The following is a 24,472-nucleotide window of genomic DNA, read 5'->3' as shown; positions in this document are numbered from 1 at the left end:
CAAATTGGGAAGAAAACCCAGGACATGCTCTGTTGATAAGCCTGTGAAAAAACAAACATTTTGGTTGGGGGTGGGGTGGAGGTGGGATGCAAACTGGTACAATTCTTCTGAAGCAGAATTTAATAATATCTAACCACGTTACATATGCACTTACTTTGGATCCAGCAGTCAAATTTTGAGAAATCAGCCTTGAAGATACACATGAAGCAATACTAAAACATCTATGTATAAGGTTATTCACTGTAGCATTATTTTTAGTTGTAAAATATTGAGAGGAAGATTAAATGCCCATGTATTAGAGAGGGGTTAGGACATTACTAACCAATGTAGTAGGACAATTATTATGTATTATTCTGCTGCTATTAAAAAAATGAGATCAATCTCTATGAAGTGATACAGAGTAATTCCCAAGACAGACTACTATTAAGTGGGGGGAAAGTACAGAGGCGTATCTATGGCATGCTATCCTTCACGTAACAGAGAAAGCAATATAAGAATATGTACATGTTGAGAACCACCATCTTTCAGTAATTCGCCAAAATGACCAACACAAAGGGAAAGAGGAGAGGTACCCGCTATATGTTCTCTAGGCCTTTTAGAAAACATGGAGTTGGGGATCCCTGGGTGGCTCAGCAGTTTGGTGCCTGCCTTTGGCCCAGGGTGTGATCCTGGACACCCGGGATCAAGTCCCGCTTCGGGCTCCCGGCATGGAGCCTGCTTCCTCTATCTGCCTCTCTCTCTCTCTCTGTGTGTGTGTGTGTGTGTGTGTGTGTGTGTCTTTCATGAATAAATAAATAAAATCTTTAAAAAAAAAAAGAAAAGAAAACATGGAGTTGTTCCTTTGGCCACATACATGCGAATCTATAAGAAAGGTGATATTGTGGACATCAAGGGAATGGGCGTTGTTCAAAAAGGAATGCCCCACAAATGTTACCATGGCAAAAGTGGAAGAGTCTACAATTTTACTCAGCATGCTGTTGGCATTGTTGTAAACAAACAAGTTAAGGGCAAGATTCTTGCCAAGAGAATTAATGTCCACACTAAGCATATTAAACACTCAAAGAGCCAAGATAGCTTCCTGAAGCATGTGAAGGAAAATGATCAGAAAAAGAAGGAAGCCAAAGAGGAAGGTACTTGGGTCCAACTGAAGTGCCAGCCTGCCCCACCCAGAGAAGCACACTTTGTGAGAACTAATGGAAAGGAGCCTGAACTGCTGGAACCCATTCCCTATGGATTCATGCCATGATAAATGTAAAGAAAATAAAAGACCTCAGGATTGTAAACGTGTTTCTCTTAACTGAGTAGGAGTGTGGTTGGTGTCCTTTCACTTATAAAAATATTTAAAGCAAACTTTGTGTTCTAACAAAAGAAGAAGAAGAAGAAGAAGAAGAAGAAGAAGAAGAAGAAGAAGAAGAAGAAGAAGAAGAAGAAGAAGAAGAAGAAGAAGAAGAAGAAGAAGAAGAAGAAGAAGAAGAAGAAGAAATACATATTCCTGCATATTAGGGTGACAGAAATAAAGGAAAGATAAGCCAAAAGTACATTTTTAAAAAATGACACCTATAGGAGGTGTGTAAAGGGGGGGGGGGGGGAAGAAAAAAGAGAAAGAAATAGAAATGGTGATAAGTATACCTTTCTAAAAGCCTTAAGTCCGGGCAGCCCAGGTGGCTCAGTGGTTTAGCGCTGCATTCAGCCTAGGGTGTGATCCTGGAGACCAGGGATCGAGTCCCATGTTGGGCTCCCTGCATGGAGCCTGCTTCTCCCTCTGCCTGTGTCTCTGCCTCTTTCTCTGTGTGTCTCTCATGAATAAATAAATAAAATCTTTTAAAAAAATAAATAAAAGCTCTAAGTCCTAGAAACTTAGGGCTGTTTTGCATAGCCAAACCCATGAATGGACAAAATTCAACCAGTATGTGGGGAGATTCCCAAAGTAGAAACAAACAGAAACAAATGAACTCATGTTACAAATAAATGACCTAATCTCACTAAAGGGTGTGGAAAAGGAAACAAAATAAAAGTAACTTTAAATATGCTATTTTAGATAGTATATAAGCTAAAAGAGGAATACTCTGTTCTAGTTAGTAAATGTGTTTCTCACAGAGGTTTGGTTAGCAATTCTGAAACTACTTACTATGTATACTAAGGCAGATCAAATAAGTAAACATATACTAGACAATGAAAGCCAAGTTTCTCACTTTCTTAGAGAAAGAAGTCACAAATAGGAAAGACAGAAGGTTAGAATGCACCTTATAATTTTGGACTGGAATCAGAGCTACTAGTATAAACTCCTGGTTTCTAATCTACACACATACAGGTCTATGTGATGAGAATGTGTGAGTTAGTAAACATACATTTATTTTCTCACTTAGAACAGCTAGAAGTAGTGATACCCCAGCAATAATTAGCACACCCAGCAACCAGATATTGGTTTTTAAACACCATTTTCCAATAAAAGGAAGTAGGGATTCTTGGGAAAACGATGGTAGGTCTGACAGGGAACACACAAGATACAATACATTTTGTGGTACTAGAAAATAAGGAAGTGCTTACCAAAAATAAATAAATAAATAAAATTTAAAAAAAGAAGAGAGACATATCAAAGGGACATAATGGGTAACCTGAAGGAGTTCTCAATGGCCAAAACTGTAACAATTTGAGCAAGAAAATAAATAATGATAGTATTGGATTGTAGCTCAAACACAGAATAAGTATCTGTGAGTCTACACTGATATAAATAATAATTAATTGAACAGTAGCAAGTGAAGAGACAGCTCTTGGTTCTAATTAACTATTGTAATTGAGATGAGGGAAATAGAAAATCCCCACCAGGCAAACACCATAGTATTCATTGTTTCCAGGAAGATTCATAAATGGATACTAAAAATAGTGTAATAAGAGTTTGAGAAAAATTGGATATTTGCAAAATCAAGTATCAGCCTAATCTTTGCTCTTGGTGACTGTGTTACCTTGAAGAAAGCACTAACCTTCTTTATCCTCAGGTTCCTATCTGTAAATGAGTGGGTTTGACTAGTTCATCCTGAGGGACCCTTCCAGCTCTCATACTCCAAAGGAAACTACTGCACCCCCTATGTAGTAATCAGGAATTCTATTTCCTTTCCCTTTCCTTTTTCTTCATTTCCCCTTCCTTCTTTCCTTTCTATTCCCTCTCTATAATAGGTTTCCGTAGGAAGAGAATTTAGGGTGCTCTCTATGAGGGAAAGGTGGAAAAAGTCAGAAGTGAGAGAAAAGAGAAAATATAACTGGGTTGCTACAGGGTGGAGAAGAAAGTGAGAGACAGGAAAACATTACAGGCCAGAAACACTACCTATGACCAGCAGCAACAAAAAGGAAAGTGCCAAGCTAAGGATTGGGAGCACTGTACACCTGGGAAGCAGGCACTGTCAGCCTCGGATCTTCCTGCCTGTCTACTCTTGGGTCCCTCCAGACCAGCATCTACCTCTTCCTCAGCCACCATGTATAGCTTACTGAGAAGTGCAGTCAGTTACCCTTTCTCCTTCTCTGGAGTCACAGAACTTTAAGCCTTATCTCTCACTGAGAAACGGGAACATGTTCCTTACTAATGGAATTTCAAGTACCAGTCAGCAAAGAGCGAGCCACACTTCTATAAAGGTGCCTTTGCATAGGCAGCATCCATACTCTAAAAGATACAAAGGCCCCTCCATCAGATTGCCCTGGTCTTCCGATCATCCCAACTCAACTTGACCACAGGAGTAAGACGATGCAACAATAGCAATGCAAAGTATGAACTCAGGAAATTTGGTTTCTAATCCTGTTTCCTATCTTTGATGATCTGTCTCTGGAACAAAGCTCTTGGCATTTCTGTGCCAGGAGATCTTTAGTAAAACATCTGCTATTCAGGCCACTGTATTGGTTTTTAAAAATGTAACAAACACTACCCAGCTGCTGTTACTCTGTTCCTTGTCTCCACCCTCAAACTCTCAGAGAAATACAAGCAAAGCAGCACCAGAGTTTTTCTTCTCTCTGGATTCATCAACAATGGTATTTCCAAGACCCTCTCTGGATCTACCCACTACCTGGTGACCAAAGCCCTTGAAGACTCTGACTGATGGAAGATTATGACAGCCCTATCTCCAGCATGTGCCATGTGTGTGTCATCCAATAAGCTCTCATTTTTCATAGGCAAGAACTCAGAGAATATTTTAAACCCCAACCCGGTGACCTGAGCAAAGATGCTATCAGTCTAAAATTGTAACAAACAAAATTGCTGGCATCATTTGTTAGGAATACAGTCCTTACATAAGTATTCTGGCTTTATTATGTTTTAAAGATCTAAATTAAGAGCTTTAAAGACACACACACACACACACACACACACACACACACACACAAATAGTCAGGTGGAACATTGACCACAACAATAAAAATTGTAGACAGCATTCTAGACAGAAAGCTCTAGAAAGTTACATCTCTGATAACCTTATTTCCAGCCTCCACCAGTTCTACTCCATCCAAATCTCAAATTCTGATAAGGAAAAATAACTTAGGGTAGTTGTTTCCAACTTAGTTTACTGCCTCTGGATTTTGAGGATGATTCATAATGTTCATTTGCAAACCACTTCCCTTTTCCTTTCAACTCAGCCTTGCAGTGTGGTGTAGGGCACCATGAATCAGATTTTTAAAATCACTCTTTTCCAGGTGATTCTTATATACCCTGAAGGGTGGGGAATACTAGTGTGGTGGAAGTAGGTTGTGGGTGCTAAGAGATAGAACATGAATCATCCCCCACTTAACTAGGACTATCATCCCATCTGGATTCTCATCCCTTTGCTTGCCCAATTTTTGTTATGCATATTTGGAAAGAAATAGTCATTTGTTAAACATATTGATTACTGAGAGGGTCTGTCTATATTTTCCTCCATAGATTTTTCTCCATACAATGACAGAAGTCCTTAATAGAATATTCTCAAAGTGACAAGCCAGTGTTTATTGGCTTGTGCTTCCTTCCCACAATGGGAAAATAATGTAGCAGTCTTAATGAGCAAGATATGCAGCATGATTTTGGAAAATTAGAGAAGTGGGGCTTCAAGGGAAACTTTAGGGCTGGGTTCCCTCCATAGCCACCAGCACACTGAAGGAATTTTCTAGCCCCATTTTCAGTTTAATTCTGGGTGCATAAAAGAGGGGAAAGCATTACCAGAGATGATAGTACAATTCTACTCTTTTGCGAGGACTTCCCAGCTCTGAACGTGAACTACTAGTTCCTTAAACTTGTGTTCCAGGGTAGGAGGCCAATGGGCTGTAAAATGTGAGGAGAAGGGTTGGTCAAGTAATTCTAAAATAAAATGTGCAGTTGAAGAAAATTAAAGAGCATTACTGAAAAATTAAGAAGACAAACAGATTTTGAAGCCCCTTTAAGATTCTGAACCAAAACACCTGGTTATTTTTACAAGATGTTGGTATTCTAGATGAAATCACCTACCTTTGGACATTGTCCAAAGACTACTGTCCAGGCTCCATGAGTTCGATGTTCAAATTGAACATATCATTTTATTTCAACTCACACCGAATTAATATAGGTAGACATAAGCCAACATACAGCTAGCTGAATAAACAGCCTACTCAAAAATACAAACTAAGATATAGAAGTCAATATTCCTTCCTCTAAACTTGTAGGTTTTGTTATAATTTAGCACTGATTTCATTTTGCCTTGGGCTAAAACTAGTGGACTTACCCCCAAGGCAGAAGCATATCTTAATAATCTTTTTGGTCTTCCCATGACTAAGACCTAGAACACTGTTTTGCTTAATGAATATTTAAATTGACCATTAAAATGGTTATGTTAATGACAGTAACTAAGATAATTAACATGAGTGCAAAGTTTATCAGTTTTCAAAAATTCTTTTGTTTTTTTAAAAATATATTCTATCTTATTCCATCCTTGCAACAAGTTTATATTATGCCACTCTTATTACCTCAAATATATAAATATAGAAGCAGAGGCTCAGAAGCAGTAAAATACATTTGTTTAATTCTAAAACCCTTGTAATTTTTTTTTTTTTTTTTTTTTTTTGCAAGTGCAAAATACTTTATTTACCAATTTGCAGTGTAACAATTTGCACTTAGGAAAATAACAGCTCCCGCCAGGCCCGGAAGGGAGCTTCTTGAACCAAAAGTCTGTGGAAGTCGGTGCAGACAACGGTGGGCAGGCCAAATGGGGGGCTGCCAAGGGCACTGGGAAGGTCTGGGGGCCCAGGACCCCCACTGCGCACCAAGGGATGCAAGGATGCTGCCCCTTCAACCCGGACTCTCTCAAAGTGACAGGAACAGATGTATTGAGCCTGCCCGTAGGCGACACACGGGAAACCTTCAGTGGCCTTTCCTGGATGACCCAGGGACTCGGGGAAATGGGGAGGCCTGCACGAATTCCACGTTTTTACCGTTTCTGTACTCAGATTTAAAACACCAAGCAAACTACGTTCCCCAGCAGAACCTACAGAAATTATTTCCTAATGATTCTTATAAATATTTAAATCTTTTTTGCAGTCTCTTCAGACCTAACAAGAATGTGAATAATTTCACCATACCACATGCCTATTTTTTTTTTTTTTTAATGTTCGGAAAACACACTTGTATGAACAAAGGTTTTCTTTTCTCAAAATTAGAAAATCAATACTTGTGGACAATTTGTTCTTTTGCAGAGAACAATTCTAAGCAAAAAAAAAAAAAAAAAGTTCTGAAAATTTAGTGAGTACCAGAAAGCATCAAATATTATGCCAAAACAGAATAAAAAGTAGGTATTTTACAGTGAGTCTATTTTTCTAATGTCAGTAAAATTAAAAAAAAAAAAAAGAAGGAGATGACAGACTCTCAAATCCTGAAGATAAAAATGTTAGCAAGTTGGAGAAGTAATGTGTTAGAAAAATGAGTGTGGAGAAATGTGGGTCTGCGGAAGTACAATCTGGTTCGACATTTGTAGAGAACAATGTGGCAGTATGTAAAGTCTAAAAACTGCATGCTGTTAAGAATGTTCCTTGTGGTACTGTCTATAATAACTGAAAAACAAGAAGCGTTGGAATATTGCACAATCATACTCTTATCAACACTGAAAGAATGCCATCTTCTATTATTAAATGGAGATACTGATTAAAGAGATTATAATCTTTTTATATTTTGTTCCAAAAAATGTGTCTATCAATGCAAAAACTATTAAACACTTTTTGCTTTCAGATGCTATATTAGTTATCTATTGCTGTGCAACAAATTATCTCCAAAGTTAGCATCTTAAAGCAAATAACTTTTGTTATCTGACATGGTTTCTGAGGGTTTAAGAATCTGATCATGTCTTGATTGGGTGTTTCTGGCTCAGGCTCTCAAGTCAAGCTGTTGACTGCCCTAATCCCTGGCATCTCTGAAGGTTTGAAGAGGGCTGCAGGAGACATTGCTCATTTACATAGCTTTGGGCAAGACAGTTTAGTTCTTTGCCACATGGGATGCTCATGACATGGCTTCTCCCAGAGTGAGGGAGAGACAGAGAGAAACTAAGATGGAAGCCACAGTGTCTTTATAACGCAGTCTCAGAAAAGACTCACACCATTACTTCTGCTGCGTTCTATTGGTTACACAAACCAGCCCTGGTACAATGTATGAGGATGTGACTAGCAGGATGCAGGGATCCTTGAAGGCCATCTTGGATTCTATCACAGCCTCATCCCTTTCCATGGTCCACTGAAATCTCATCCCATTATAGCAGTGATTCAAATTCCAGAATCCCATCATCTCATTCTAGTCTGGGTGCAGATCAGGTTCCCCAGATGTCATTCCTTATGTGCAGTTCCTTTTGGATAGACAAGTTATCTATCCCCTTCATGGCCAATGTATAATCATGGGATAGGATTGGATAACCACTATACATATTCTTGCTCAAAAGGGAAGAAAATGGGAGGAATAAAGGGATCAGTGATCCAAGAAATTCTGAAATCCAACTAAGCAAGTGTCAAATTTTTTTTTATTAAGGTTCAGTCCTACTTATGTCCAGGAGTTTTTATTCTCCATGGCCCTTGGCTTCACCCTCTGGGCTCGTGGTTCTGCCCTCTGAGGCATCTTTCCATTATCATGAAATGTCCACATGTTTGTGACTGAGTAGTTTTCTTAGCCTGCTCCCAGCTTGTAGAAGCTTGATGGTTCAAGGCATTTTGTGCTATCCCTGTACTTTTCAGCAGAAACTAAAAAAATGTGACTGATATAATTCTCTTAGAAACTTTATACATCTTCTGTGGATCTTTTTGGGGGTCATCCCATTAGACAAAAAAAAAAAAAAATCCACATCCACAAATCTCTTTGAGATAGGCCTTTGGAGTATGAAGAAGGCTAAGGTACAATGCCCTTAAGCATCCTAGAGGCCCTATGGTGTGATTGAAAAGATCTGTGAGGCATACTCTTAATCTCTTCAGAGGGCCTTTTGCCCTGCTGAAGACCCATCTTTGATCTTTCTCAGCTCTTAAAGGATTTTACTCATATCTTTAGGCCATGCATTCCTGAGAGTACTCTGGTATCTTTGCTCTGAAGCCATTTTCTATGATTCTTTTGGGGGTAGGATTATGTCTTCCAGAAAGATAGATTGAAACACCAATTCCCAGTATCTGTGAATGCTACCTTATTTGGAAACAGGGTCTTTGCGTGTATAATCAAGTTAAGATGAAGTCATATTGGAGTAGGGTGAGCCTTAGGCCAGAAGGACTGGTTTCCCTCATAGGAAGAAAAGACAACAGACACACAGACAAGACAGACACACAGACTGAAGAATGCCATGTGGTGACAGAAGCAGAGATTGGAGTGATGGGGAGACAAGCCAAGGAACACCAGTTGCCAAGAGCTACCACCGTGTACTTTGTTACAGCAGCCACAAGAAATGAAAATATTTACCACATAGAGAGCTTGGGAATGTTCAAAACCACAGCAAGTCTCCGTTCTTTTGTGTTCAACACTGTTTCCTTCAGCTTCTGTCTTTGACATTTTACTGTAGGCAGCCATAAGCAAGCAGGCACTGTCAACAATTTCAGTTGATGAGGTACATTTTTTACCTTCTCTGTAACTGCAGGCAACAGTGTTGCTGAAGTTCTGCCCCCACCTAGCCAGAATCTCCCTTCCCCTAGCTTCTAATAATACACCCTTTCCTGCAAGTCCTCACGAGTCACAGCATTATCAAAGCCCAAAGGCTCAACGAACAATTTCTTCAAGGTATTTTTTTAAAAGATTTTATTTATTTATTCATGAGAGGCACTCAGAGAGAGGCAGAGATACAGGCAGAGGGAGAAGCAGGCTCCCTGCAGGGAGCCCAATGCGGGACTTGGTCCTAGGACCCCGGGATCACGACCTGAGCCAAAGGTAGATGCTCAACCACTGAGCCACCCAGGCTTTAGGCTTCTACCAAAAGCCTTCTCAAAGCTCACTGCCTGACTCTGAGGCCACTCCCACATTTTGAGTTTTTGTTACATTATCATCTGGCTTGAGGTGCCCACCTCTGTGTTAGGTATCTATTGCTGTGTAACACATTGCCCCTAGATTTGACAGGTTAAAACAAACACTCATTCACACAGTTTCTGACAGTCAGGAATGCAGAAGTTGCTTAGCAGGACAGTTGTGGCTCAGCGTAGCAAGTCAACAAGCTACCAACTGCCCAGGTCTTGCCATCTCTGAAGCTCTGAGCCCAGCTTGAAGGGTACGCACACTTCCAGGCTTATTCCTGTGGTAGTTTGTGGGAGGCTTCAGTTCCTTGCCTCAGGGCCCTCTCTAGAGGGCATGCTCATGACAAGGTTTCCCACAGAGTGGGTAATCCAAGAGAGAGAGAAAGAGTGAGCAAGAGAGTGGCCGACATGGAAGTCATCATGTTTTTAAAATCATCTAATCTCAGAGGGAACATGTTATCGCTTCTGCTGTATTTCACACAGACCAATTCTGGTACAATATGGGAAAGGACTACACAGGGTTTGAATAGCACAAGGTGAAAATTCCTGAGGGCTATGTTGGAAGCTGGCTATCATGGAAATTTGTTATTTGGCACATGAAAGTTCACAGTTACGGTATCATCAGTTTGGCTGTGTATTTTTTCATACTTCTGAATTTTTTTAAAGATCAACATCACTAACTATTATGAGATGAATCGTGTTTTCCCCAAGATTCATACTTGAAATCTCAATCTCCCAAACCTCAGATTGTAATCATATTTGGAGATTAAATCTTTAAAGAGGTGACTGGTATCCTTAGAAGAGGAAGAGACATCAGGCAGGCCATGCACAGAGGGAGAACCATGTGAAAAGTCATCAAGAGGGCAGCCATTTGTAAGCCATGGAGAAGACCTCAGAGGAAACCCCTGCTGACACCTTGGTCTTAGACTTCTCATCCCCAGAACTATGAGAAAATAAATTCCTATTGTTTAGCCAAGCAATCTGTGGTATTTTAGTACGGCAGCCCAAGCAGACTAATACACCAATCTTCTGAAAGATACCTGAAAATATCTTGCTATTGCCCAATCTGTATTTTTTAAAAATCATTTTTGTTCTGATGTAGATAACTACACATTAATATATATAATAAGTTTTTTTCTATATAAAGTGTAAATGATGAGATTTGTTTCTAAACTGAGAATCTATGTTTGCATTAGGAGAACTGAAACTTTCATTTTAAATCTAATGCTCTACATTTTAGAGGGGGAAGCTCGGGGGATTTATGTCTCTCACAATGGAACTGTATCAGAAGATGCTCTCCATGGCCTATTGTGGATTGAATTTTTTTTAATAGATTTATTTTTTATTGGTGTTCAATTTACCAACATACAGAATAACACCCAGTGCTCATCCCGTCAAGTGCCTTGAATTTAGGGATCATATTGTAACAGAAAAGTTGTTTTCAAGGGATTATCAGATTAGTGTAGTTGAAAAGCAAATTTTTAATCTTCTGGGGCCAGGGAGAGGGGACTTGTACTTAGCCAAATTAGCCAAGAGTCCAAGGAGATGTCACAACAAATAGGAAGCAGATTTTGAGAAGCAATCCTGGGGAAATTCTCAAACCAAAGAGCCTTCTCAAAACAGATCTCCAGGTATACCTGGGTGGCTCAGTGGTTGAGCATCTGCCTTTGGCTCAGGTTGTGATCCTGGGGTTCTGGGATCGAGTCCTGCATCACCCTCCCAACAGGGAGCCTGCTTCTCCCTCTGCCTATGTCTCTGCTTCTCTCTGAGTGTCTCTCATAAATAAATATATAAAATCTTTAAAAAACAAAACAAAACAAAACCTCAGCCCTCCACCCTCATATGATGTAGGCATATATAAAGAAGCAGCACTGGAGAATCTTTGAGGCTACTAAGAACATACTCCCTGGTTTGTTCCTTGCTCTATCTCTGATTATACACACTTCTGGTAACTTACTTACCTTTGCTGTGTCTTCCCTAGTGATTTGGGTAACAGGCATCCTGAGTTTGGTGCTCATGTTAACTTTCAATGTAATGAAATGTATTTTAACCTAAGTTTCTTTAAGGATCAAGGTTAGAACAAAACAATGTCTTTTGCCTACTCTGCAATTAAAGTAAGAAATTGAAAATGTTTTTACTCTAGCTTTTATCTTTCCTTAAAATGTATTATAAACCCAATCTATTATAGAAACAATGAATCAAGTTTTTGGTGATTTTTTAAAGATTTTATTTATTTATTTGAGAGAGAAAGAGAGAGAGAGAGCATATAAGCAGGGATAGTGGCAGAGAGGGAGGGATTAGCAGACTTCTTACTGAGCAGGGATTCCCCACTTTGAACTCCATCCCAGGATCCCAGGATCATGACCTCAGCCAAAGGCAGGTGCTTAACCAACTGAGTCACTCAGGTACTCCAGAATCAAGTTTTTTATTTTTTTTTTTTATTTTTTTTTTAAATTTTTATTTGTTTTATGATAGTCACAGAGAGAGAGAGAGAGGCAGAGACACAGGAGGAGGGAGAAGCAGGCTCCATGCACCGGGAGCCCGACGTGGGATTCGATCCCGGGTCTCCAGGATCGCGCCCTGGGCCAAAGGCAGGCACCAAACCGCTGCGCCACCCAGGGATCCCCAGAATCAAGTTTTTTAAAACTCATGTTCCCCACCCCCCAAAAAAAATATTTTTAGATTCTGAACTTTTTAACCATTTAAAATTTTTATTAAAAGATTTATTTATTTGACAAAGAGAGAGAGCATGAGTAGGGGGAAGGGCAGAGGGAGAGGGAGAGAGAATCTCAAGTAGACTTCCTGCTGAGTGTGGAGCTCTATGATGGGCTGGATCTCACAACCGAGATCATGACCTGAGTTGAAATCAAGAGTTGGATGCTTAACTGACTGAGCCACCCAGGTGTCCATTTGAATTTTGAATCCACTGAATTTTGTAACCATTTTTTAAAAATACACACCTACTGGTTGGATTTAGGGGGACCATAAATCCTTTTATATCTTGACTTCCTTATGTTTGAATTATTAATTTTGATTTCTTAATGTCTTATATATTTTTTTTAAGATTTTATTTATTTATTTGAGAGACAGAGTGAGCAAGAAGGAGAAAAATCACACAAGCAGGGGCAGAGAGAGAGAGAGAGAGGGAGAAGCAGAGTCCCTGCTGAGCAGGGAGCCCAATGAGGGGCTTGATTCCAGGACTCTGAGATCATAACCTGAGCCAAAGGCAGACTCTTAACCAACTGTGCCATCCAAACGCTCCAAGTGTCTTATATTTTTGAATTCTGAATAATGTTTAAGAAAGGCCAAATGAGTAAAATTGCTTCTGAGTTTTTGTATCTGTACCCAGAATTAAATTTGGCTTGGAATAGTATGTTTTGATCATGAAGTTCCCTCTGTAGAGAAGGAAGGAGACATCACTCCATTCGGAATTGGTGAATAAAAGCAGGAGCTAATTTTTTCCCCTTTATTGGTAAACTATTATTTTCTGTCTGGGGGCTTATATGATAATCTCTTTATGCTAGATTTGCAGACTATGTCCAAGTATGGATATTTTTTCTATCAATAGTTTGATTTTTTTATGCTAAGGAAAATATTTTTCTATTATGTCTGTGATTATTATTTCTGCTCCTCTTTTTCCAGCATTTCCAGGAATTTGTTAAACACAGGTTGGATTTTTACTTATATTCACTCTTTGTCTCTCATCATCTCTTGCCATTGCATCTTTATCCTTTTCTTCCACAGTTTTGGAAAGCTAGTTCATAGACTACATTTTATCCATTGTTAATTCTGCTCACTAGTGCGTCTCTAGCATTTTTGCCTGTGATTACATCCTTTGCTTATTTCACCTGTTTCCATGTTTGACAAGGGCAGATAATTCAGGGTGACTAAAGCCACTCCGATGTGACCCTGGTGTCTGACAGGGTCACCTCATACTTATACCTGGAGGATGGACTGATTGGTACAACCCTGACCCAGCTTCCAGGTACTCAATCAGCCTGGCTATGTAGCACCAGGGTGGATCTTTGTGTGTGTGTGTGTGTGTGTGTGTGTGTGTGTGTGTATTTTTATTGGAGTTCAATTTGCCAACATATAGCATAACATCCAGTGCTCATCCCGTCAAGTGCCCCCCTCAGTGCCCGTCACCCAGTCACCTCATCACCCTGCCCACCTTCCCTTCCACTACTCCTTGCTCATTTCCCAGTTAGGAGTCTCTCATGTTCTGTTACCCTCTCTGATATTCCCCACTCATTTTCTCTCCTTTCCCCTTTAATCCCTTTCACTATTTTTTAAATTCCCCGAATGAATGAGATCATATAATGTCTGTTCTTCTCCAATTGACTTACTTCACTCAGCATAATACCCTCCAGTTCCATCCACATTGAAGCAAATGGTGGGTATTCGTCATTTCTAATGGCTGAGTAATATTCCATTGTATTCATAGACCACATCTTCTTTATCCATTCATCTTTCTTTTTTTAATTTAATTTAATTTAATTTATTTCTTATTTAAAAAAATTTTTTTTCCATTCATCTTTCGATGGACACCGAGGCTCCTTCTGCAGTTTGGCTCTTGTGGACATTGCTGCTATAAACATTGGGGTGCAGGAGACTTGGTGTTTCACTGCATCTGTATCTTTGGGGTAAATCCCCAGCAGTGCAATTACTGGGTCGTAGGGTAGCTCTATTTTTAACTCTTTGAGGAACCTCCACACAGTTCTCCAGAGTGGCTGTACCAGTTCACATTCCCACCAACAGTGCAAGAGGGTTCTCCTTTCTCCACATCCTCTCCAATATTTGTTGTTTCCTGTCTTGTTAATTTTCACCATTCTCACTGGTGTGAGGTGGTATCTTATCATGGTTTTGATTTGTATTTCACCAGGGTGGATCTTGACCACATTCTGCTCCCAGGGTTCTTCTGCCTCCAGAGAATTTCCTAAGAGAATACCCATCCTCATGTGCTATTCATCTTATTCCCTTCTACTCTCTCTGTGGTTATACTAGGAGGTGTGATCTTAGAATCATTATGAAAGAGAGGAGTTAAAGGAGGGGAGTTGCATGGGGCCCAATTCTGACCTCCTTGGAGCCTAATTCTCATGCAAAAGGGGAGCAGTGGTCTGTTTTCAGATTATAAGAGCCCTGAATCTGTGAGCTTAGGCAGAGAATGGGATAAGTAAAACTTTCTCTCAGAGTCTTTTTGTTTACTGTGCTGGGATTAGAAGATGCAACATATTGCAGAGGTGGGGGGTGTTTGCCCAAACCAATCCCATTGGCACTTGGTGAACTTCCCTCTATATTTCTATCAATGCTAATATAAAGTTTTATATTTTACAGGGTGTAATGGGTGTTTTAATAGAAAAGAAAGTGCAAAAAAAATCTACTAAAAAAGAAAAAAGAAAAGAGAGTGCATCTCAGGCTAATTCGATGGTTATTTTTTATATATGCCTGATGTACCTTTTCCCCCCAGAGAACAATGTATTCATTGTATATAGAGACAATGATTTTCCAATTCCAATAAGTGCTAAAAAGTTCTCTACTTATCAACTCCCATGGCAGCCCAATGATGGCTTGTGGGCAGAACTCTAAAAGACAACACAAAAGGGTTAAACAGTAGCATTAGGGCCTCCAGAGCAGGCAGGGCTGTCATGTCATACAAATGCCCTGTAGGAACTCTAGCCCTTTCCAGAAGCTTTAATTACCCTGACTCATCCTCTACTACATTTAGCAGATAATCCACCAGCAAGAATATACCTTAAACACGTGTCAAAAAGAAAAAAAATGCAATATATCTTTACCTTATGATAAATTCTGGCCACCAAACTCCGCTGAAGAACCCTTTCACGAAAATTCACTGCTTTCAACAGAAAGGCGAGATTATCGACTATGTCCACATTAAATGCCAGGAAGCTGAAGGAAAAACACAGTGACCATTATTATTATTTTGTCCTCACCAAAGAATTCCATGGGAAAAAAACAGACAGGGTCTGTTCTGTCAAAAAAGAATTTTCTTCCAATAGAAAAGCAGTGTAAATACAATTCAGCCCCTCATATCTCTCACTTGTTGTATTCATGCTTCTTGCAGGATTTTTCTGATAAATGCTTGGCTTGAGTTGATCCAATGTGATTGTCCTTGTGGTATAAAGAAAATTTAGTTTCCTGCTTTTTTTCACTTACTATTGTATTATAGGTAGTTATTCAAGATTTTACATACTCTTTCTTCATTAAGAGCTATATAATTTCCATCCATTGGGTTTATAATAATTTTCTCAACCATTGTTAGGCATTTGTTATAATAATGATTACAAATGAGTATTAGCAACCAAATACATCAGTCGCAAAGTATTTGTCAATGAATAATATTTCTTAAATACATAATGTATCAGGATCTGTGCTAATTACTGCTGTGCATTATTCAACAATCTCAGTAATTCTAGGATGCAGATACCATAATAATTTAATGTATAGTTTGGGATACTGGGGCTCAGCAAGTTTCAGCAACCTGCTTAAGGTCACATGGGCAGAACATGCTCAGATAGGGTTTTGTCTTAGGGACCCCTGTATTTAAGGGAAGAGGAGCCCCAGAGCGCAGTGAGAGGGCTGTAGGGCAAGTGCAGGGTAGAGTCTTCTACAGAGATAATGACTTTCTTCAGGGGTAGTAATCTTCATATTCCTGTCTGGCAATGAGGAAATTGAGGCACAGAGGAGTTAAGAGACTTAGACGCAAAGAGACTCAAAACACCCAAGTCTCCCTAAAAACCCCATTGGCTTTTCAATCTGTGGCTCTGTCTTTTGTGCTAATTTTGAATCCCTTCCTCCGCCCCCCATGAAACTTCTGTTTAGACAGACAGCAAAGGGGTTAATTCACACTTAGGGTTTCCCTACTTTTCTGCCATCTTGCCCCTCCCTCCCACTTAGGGTTTCCCATACCTTAACCACCCTTTGCCTTCCCCTCACCCCATATCCTTGGGAAGTAAGTTATCATAAGACTCAAATAACTGTGATTCTCATTAATTAAAATTAAACCCACAAGTAGTAGTTGCTATTGCTCAGTCAGATGCCACAAAGCAATTGATGCAGTGGTTTTGAGAATGCCAAGCACCGAATTAAAAATTGCCCTTCAAGAGGACAGGAAAGATGGGAAGTCATTTATATGTCAAGCACCAGGAAATTTAAATTATATCAGTATTTACTCTGAATCTGGTCTTTAGAAGGTTGAGCTTCTCTCCTAGTCTATTTAACAAAAAGTGTAAAGAACTGTCATATTGTATTGAAAAGTATGTTTCAGTCATTCCGGAGACTGTTACTAGGAAGCCTGGAGATTGTGAATTTTGTTATTAGATATTATCTTTTTTGGAATGTTAACTATAGAATACTGTGCACCTGAGGTTGGCAATTTCATGGGCTACACAAAGTGGATCTGATCCAGCCACTGTATCATGAATCACATGCCAAGCATGACCACATCATGTAGTTTTAGGAACTCACCCAGCATCGAAGACTGGGCAAACTCTCTTAAAAGTAGGAATATTGCTAATGGCAACCTCCTTGTATTTTACAAGATCAAAATGGACTCTAAATTCAAATGCATGTCATTAGTCATCAAGGAAATGTGAATGAAAACCACAGTGAGGTAGCATCATATATCCACTAGAATAACTAAAAGTAAATATACTGACATCATCAAATGTTGACAAGGATACAGAGCAACCAGAATTCTTATACTTGTTGATGACGTGTAGAATGGCAAAACCACTTTGGAAAAAGTTCTCATAGTTTCTCATAAAACTAAACAAATACATACCCTATGACCCAATAATTCCACCCTTACTATTCACCTTAGAGAAATAAAAACATATATTCATAAAAAACTTATATATGAATATTCACAGTAGAACTACTCAGAAGAGTGAAAAATTTAAAACATCTCAGGTATCTCTCCATCAACAAAATGGAAAGGAAATCCTAGTATATCCATAAAATAGAATACTACTCAGTAATAAAAAGGAAGACGCTAATATACATAGTAACATGAATGAATCTCAGAAAGCATTATGGCTTGTTAACAAGCCAACTACAAAAGAGCACATACTGTATGGTTCCACTTATATGAAATTCTAACACAGGAAAAACTAATCTGTGGTAAAATAGTATCAGATTAGTGACTGCATCTGGGTGGTCACAGGAACTGACTGAAAAGGGACATAAGAGAGCTTTCTGGAGTGATACTGATGACCTATAATTTAACAAGAGTTTTGATTATATAGGTGTATACATTTGTCAAAATTCAGTGAATGCACACTTAAGAGTTGTCTATTTCATTGTATGTAAATTCTACAAAAGAAGAAAAAAACTATAGCCAAATTTTGAACTCTAGTTAATGATGTTCATGCTGAAATACTTAGAAGTATGCTCATGTCTGCTGTTTATTTTGAAATGCATCAGAGAATAAATATGAATTGATAGGTGGGTTGAGGATTTGATACATGGATATATATGGGATGTAACAAGCACAGTAGCATGTTGATAGTAGAATCTAGATGGTGGATGAATAAATGTTCACTAAGATTTTTAAAAATTTTGCTTGATATGTGAAAGTGTTCATAATATAATATGGCAAAACATTCCAGTATAATGCAGAATCTTTCCTCAACTTCCACAATCTCCTAAAGATCCATGGGGTGATGAGAGCATCTAGAGCTCCAGTGGCAGCCCTGTGGAGAAGGTGAAGTGCCCTGTACACTGGGACCATGTTGGATGAAAAGGCTTTCCCTAATATACATAAAAATCAGAGCAAGGTTTTGAGACTTAAGTAGATAAACACAGACAGACTGAATCAGTAAAACCTGGATGTGTGGGAGAGAGATGTGTCCTGTTTTGGAGGTTAATAACCGAGACAAAAATAAATGGACTGGAACTTTCCAAATATTTACAATTGGAATGCTGCCTTTGGCACATCTAAAGTCTATCCCGGAAAATTTGCTAGGAATATAGATTTGCATATGGGTGAGGGTCTGTTTTGCTTTCAAAATGATGGAAACAAGCCCTGCTCTGCTATCTGGAAAAGAAATGAAAGGGCAGATGATTTGCTGCCAGTTTGGGAACAAGTTTCCTGAATGGATAGAACTGATACTGATGGGAATTGTACTGTTCTTTCAACTCCTTATATGTTGGAAAAATTTCAAACTAATAAATTGGGGGGAAAGCTAACAGGACTACGTAATGCCTATTTAGGGCTAGAAATATTAAAAGGATGCACTGATTTTGTCCAGTGTGCAAGGACAAATTGAGACACTATAACTAATAGAAACAAGTGAAACAGTCCTAGAGTATGGGAGCTGATGTTTTCATGCTTCAAGATACACTACAGTTTGGGGCACCAGGGTGGCTCAGTCGATGAAGCATCTGACTCTTGATTTCAGCTCAGGTTGTGATCTCAAGGTTGTAAGATTGAGCCCCATGACGGGCTCAGCACTGGGCATGGAGCCTGCTTAAGACTCTTTCTCTCCCTCTCCCTCTGCCCCTCACTGCCTCTTAAAAAAAAAAAAAAAAAAAAAAAAAAAGAGAGACTACAATTTGAATAAACAGGAACCTGGGCAGGAAAAAAGAAAAGAAAAGAAAAGAAAAAAGGACAGACTACAGATTTCCTAATTTACTTCATGCCAACAGATATGAAAAGTCCCACACACTATTATTTATTTAGTGTTTCCTATGTTTTTAATCAAGATTGTAAGATGACATATTCTAATAAATACTGCCCTTGGAAATCAGTTCAACACATTTTGGTTACAATTTAAAAATTACACAAAATTTAAAAAGCCACAATAAACTCCTTAAAAATAGAATAAAGGAAACAACATATTTATGAGCATAAATCAATGAAGTAGAAAACAAAGGTACCATGGAGAGGATCAACAAAGAGGAAAGCTGATTATTTGAAAAAGCAAACAAAAAACCAGACAAACATCTGGTAATATTAAGCAATAATAAAGAAGAGAGAAAGCACGAAAAATAAATTTAGGAATGACAAGTGGGACCTAACTACAGATCTAGCAGAAGTTTAAAAGATAATCAGAGAACAGTATGAAAAACGTTATGCCAATAAATTCAAATCCAAATGGGTAAATTCCTAGAAAATATTATTTATGAAAACCAACACAAGAAGAGAAAACCTAAATGGTCTTAAGACAGTTAACCTACAGTTGACCCCGGAACAGCATGGCCCTGACTCCTGTGCAATCAAAAATCTGTATATAACTTAGGACTTCCCCAAAACTTAACTACAAATAGCCTACTGTTGACTGGAAGCTTTACCAACAACGAAAACAGTCAACACATATTTTGTATGTTTACACACTATATACTGTATTCTTACAGTAGGGTAAGCTAAAGAACATGTTATTTTTTTATTTTTTTAAGAACATGTTATTAAGAAAATCATAAGGGAAAGAAAATACATTTATAGTATTGTACTCTATTTATCAAAGAAAGTACACATGTAAGTGGCCCTGTGCTGTTCAAACCCATGCTGTTCAAGGGTCAACTGTAAATGAATCAGTAGTTTAAATATTTCCCCAGGCCCAGATAGTTTTTAGATAACTCATCAAATTCTCCCACAAAATAAGAAGCTACTCCCAAAATAGCTTTATGAAACCAGTAAAACTTGATATAAATTCAAATCAGGGAACTACAAGAAAGGAAAACAGTAAGCTAATAAGTAAACAAAAACCCTAAAAACAACACTAGCAAGTCAAACTCAGGGAAATATAAAAATGACAATGCAGCATAACAAAATTGAACATTTCTCAAGCGTGCAAGAGTAGCTTAACAGTAAAAGATTTATGAGGTAGAGCACTTGGGTGGCTCAGTGGTTGAGCGTCTGCCTTTGGCTCAAGTTGCGATCCCAGGGTCCTGGGATCCAGTCCCGCATCAGGCTCCCTGTGGGAAGCCTAATGCTCCCTCTCTTATGTCTTGCCTCTCTCTGTGTGTCTCATGAATAAATAAATAAAATCTTAAAAAAATATATTTATGAGGGTTATTTATCACATTAACAAACTAAAGAAAAAATATTTCAGTAGATGCAAAAAATCATTTGCAGAAAAATTCAACACCTCGTAATGACAAAAATATGTTTAAAATAACAGTAAGTGGAGCTTCTTTAGGAAGTAAGGTGATTCAGAAACTTCAGTAAAGGTCACTTTTTTTTTTTTTCAAACATCATTCTTAATAGTGAAATGTTAAGCTAATTCTTTTTAAAACCAGGAATAAGACAAAAGAACACCTTCTACATAAAAAAGAATAAAAGGAATAGCAAGTGGAAAGAAACAAAAAATCATCATTTGCAGATGGTATGATTGTCTATGGAAAAACACTCAAGGAATCTACAGACACAGAAGAAATTATTTTTTATAGGTCAGGTTTATATGCAAAAGTCAACTGCATTTATAATAAATGAGCAATGACAAAAACATAATTTTTAAAAAGTATTTCTTTTACAACAACAAAATCATAAAGTACCTAGTAGTAAATCTATCAAAGGATACACTATGTATGGAGAAAATTATAAATTTCTAGAAAACACTTAGAAGATTAAAATCTTTGAGGCAAGGATCAGTTTTGTAAATATGTCAATTTTTCTGCAAATCTATAGATTTAATACACTTTCAAAGAAAATTACAGATTTTTAAAAATTGTGGTAAAATATACATAACATAAAATCCACCATTTTAAACATTTTAAAAAATTGTGCTTAAATTCAATTTGCCAGCATATACTATAACACCTAGTGCTCATCTCACCACTTGCCCTCCTTAATGCTCCATCATCCAGTTACCCCATCCCCCCACGTAGCTCCCCTTCTGTAACCCTTTGTTTCCCAGAGTTAGGAGTCTCTCATGGTTTGTCTTCCTCTCTAATTTTTCACCACTCAGATTCCCCCTTTCCTTTATGGTCTCTTTCACTATTTCTTATAGTCCACATATGAGTGAGACCATATAATGATTGTCTTTCTCCGACTGACTTATTTCACTCAGCATAATACCCTCCAGTTCCATTTTAACCATTTTTAAGAGTGCAGTTCAATGGCATTAAGTACATTCATACTGTTGTACAACCATCACCACCATCCATCTCCAGAACTTTTTCATTTTCCCAAGCTGAAATGCTGTCCCCACTAAATAATAACACCCTGTTCTCTCCTCCTTCTAGGCCCCCCATTTTCTACTTCCTGTCTCCATGAATCTGACTACCCTAGATACCTCATAAAACCACGGTCATGGAATATTTTCCTTGTGTGCATGCAGGCTTTGTTTGTTCTTCTTCTTCTTCTTCTTCTTCTTCTTTTTTTTTTTTTGTTTTTGGAGAAAACAAACAAACAAACAAAAGAAACTTAACAAACTGATTCCAAAACTTATATGGAAGAATTGCAAAAGACCCAGAATACCCAACACAACTCTGAATTATATTTCAGACATAATAATATAATAATTATAAATCTAGTGTAATTGCAATAGTATATTGTTGGATTAGGATACACAAATAGACTAGGAACAAAGTGACCCTGAAATAGACTCCCACATACATAGAAATATATATGAGTGCCAGAGCTGGCACTGCAGATCACTAGTAAAGGACAGTCATTTCAGTAAATGGTGCTGGGTCAACTGACAACCACTAAAAGAGGAAAAAGTGAAATTAGATCCCTTTCTCACACTATAGACAAAAACTTCTAATGGATTCAAGAATTAAATGTGAAAGATGAAACTCTCAAGCTTTAAAAAATATATATTTCATGGTCTGAAAGTAGACAAGATGCAGCAAGTGTGGAGTATAAAAGATTGATACATTCCACTGAAAGTTAAGAACTTATGTTAAAAGACACCATAAAGACAATATAAGACAAGGCACAGACTTGTAGAAAAGAGGTGTAACATCTACAACAACAAAGGATAAAAAAAAACCACCCTAAAAATCGGTAAGAATAAAAAAAGAAAAAAAAAGAAAAAAGTGGCACAACACATGGACAGGCATTTCACATGAGAGGAAATATAAGTGGCAAATTAACTTGTGAAAGCATGTTCAACTTTAACAGTAATAAGGAAAACGCAATTTAAAGCACAGCAAGAGACCTTTATGTATATATATATATACATACATACACAGTATTGACAAAATTAAGACTGATAAAAACCACGTGTTGGTGAGGACACAGTTCCACAGGACACATGCTGCTGGGGAAGGTATACATTTGTTTTTTTTTAATAATAATAAATTTATTTTTTATTGGTGTTCAATTTGCCAACATACAGAATAACACCCAGTGCTCATCCCGTCAAGTGCCCCCCTCAGTGCCCGTCACCCAGTCACCCCCACCCCCCTCCCTCCTCCCCTTCCACCACCCCTAGTTCGTTTCCAGATTTAGGAGTCTTTATGTTCTGTCTCCCTTTCTGATATTTCCTACCCATTTAAATTTGTACAATGATTTTGAAACATAATTTGTTACTATCTAGTGAAGTTGAACATACTCCATAACACAGCAGTCTCACTCCTAGGTAATATGTACCATTGAGGAGTGTTTTTCAAACAACATACCACAAATCACTAATGAGTCATGAAATCAGTTTAAAGCACTGAGATCAGTATTTTTAAAAAACAAAATTGAAGACTATCAGACACCATTTCAAATAGTAGGCTCAGCATTGTTTTGTGAGAGGTTTGCTTCAGTGGTGTCTGTTGGGTGTGTGTGTGTAGCGGGGGCTCTATGAATGTGTGGGCGTCAGTGGTTGGTGTAAAATTTATTTCTTATTCTGAGTCACAGCAACTAAATTTGAAGGTCCTGTAGAAACTCTTATACATATTCCCCAGAGAAAGCACAAGGTTTTTCAAAAGAGCTTTGTGCGAAGTATCAAAAACACAATTCAAATGTCCACTGATTTTGGAGATTAGAATGGATAAGTAAATTGGAGCATATACACATGATGAAATATTATAAACAAAGAGAACAGTTCTTTATCTACACATATCACAACTTTGATGAATCTTAGAAACAAAATAGAGTGAAAACAGGAAGCTACAGAATACCACATACATTACCCCTTATTTATCAAGCGTAAAGACGATACTAAAAAAAATCAATAAAAACAAGCTAAGACATGGATCTTGATGCCAAACTGCCTGGGATCAAATCCTAGCTCTTGTCACTCATTAGCATATGACCTCAGGTGAAATACTTAACTTCTATGCCTCAGTTTCCTCATTTGTGAAATGGAAATAATAATCTGCCTCATGGGGTCTTTAGGACTAAAATCTCTCAAGTGCTTGGAATAGTGAACACATAATAAAGAAAGAACAGGAGAAGAATGAGAACAGAATTAGCAATGTTCTGGTTCTTTGGTTAGGGAGTGGGTACATGAGCACTGATGCTACATATTCATGTATCTTTTGCATATTTAGAATATTTAAAATTTCAACAAGAGTGAGTTGTGCCACGAGAAGTTTCCATGCACTCAGGCTCAGTAATAAGACACTGCGGGCCAAGGATAGTGACAGCCGAAGCAGTTACATACCTGGTTCTCAGCTTGTCACTCCCAGACTCAGCCCAGTTTTGGAGGCAGCTGAAGAGTGGTTTCTCTTTATGCTGTTTGGTGTATTGAGCCAGCAGTTCCCGCACTACAACCTGTACAGACAGTTCATTTGTCAGTCATTTGTCAATATAAAAAAGTGCTAGAGTATCTTTAAATGCTATAGCCAGATAAGGTCTAGTTGCTTTTAGCAAACTCCTTGGAAGGAATCAAATATAAACCCCATCCTCTGGAGGCCTCTGTTTCCCATGGCAAATGTGTGGTGCTCACCCTACCACTATCAATCCCTCCCCTATTGCCAACTTGACCAACTAGCTACCTACTTACTGCTCTCTCTCTTGCCCAAGACATCAGCCTCTCATGTCAGTCCTGGGACCAAGTATTTCAGATGACACTTCAAATCAAACCTACTTGCCTTCCCTGAGCCAGACAGATGGATGGTCTGTTTTCTT

At 38.3% G+C, this 24,472-nt stretch overlaps 1 protein-coding gene across 4 annotated transcripts in view; it reads right to left on the bottom strand.

Moving 5' to 3' along the window:
* ACOXL (acyl-CoA oxidase like) overlaps positions 1–24,472 on the bottom strand; it is a 347,270-nt gene that overhangs the window by 96,941 nt on the left and 225,857 nt on the right. For all 4 annotated transcript variants that reach the window (XM_049095680.1, XM_049095681.1, XM_025453977.3 and 1 more), the window contains 2 exons: positions 24,006–24,115; positions 15,240–15,351 (listed from right to left, as the gene is read on the bottom strand). In XM_049095680.1, the coding sequence (XP_048951637.1) occupies positions 15,240–15,351; positions 24,006–24,115 (222 nt within the window). The remainder of the gene's footprint in view (positions 1–15,239; positions 15,352–24,005; positions 24,116–24,472) is intronic.

This window comes from Canis lupus, chromosome 17 (assembly GCF_003254725.2).
Source record: "Canis lupus dingo isolate Sandy chromosome 17, ASM325472v2, whole genome shotgun sequence".
NCBI lineage: Eukaryota > Metazoa > Chordata > Mammalia > Carnivora > Canidae > Canis > Canis lupus.
Note: the sequence above shows the minus strand (reverse complement) of the source record. Positions and strands in the feature narration are given on the sequence as shown.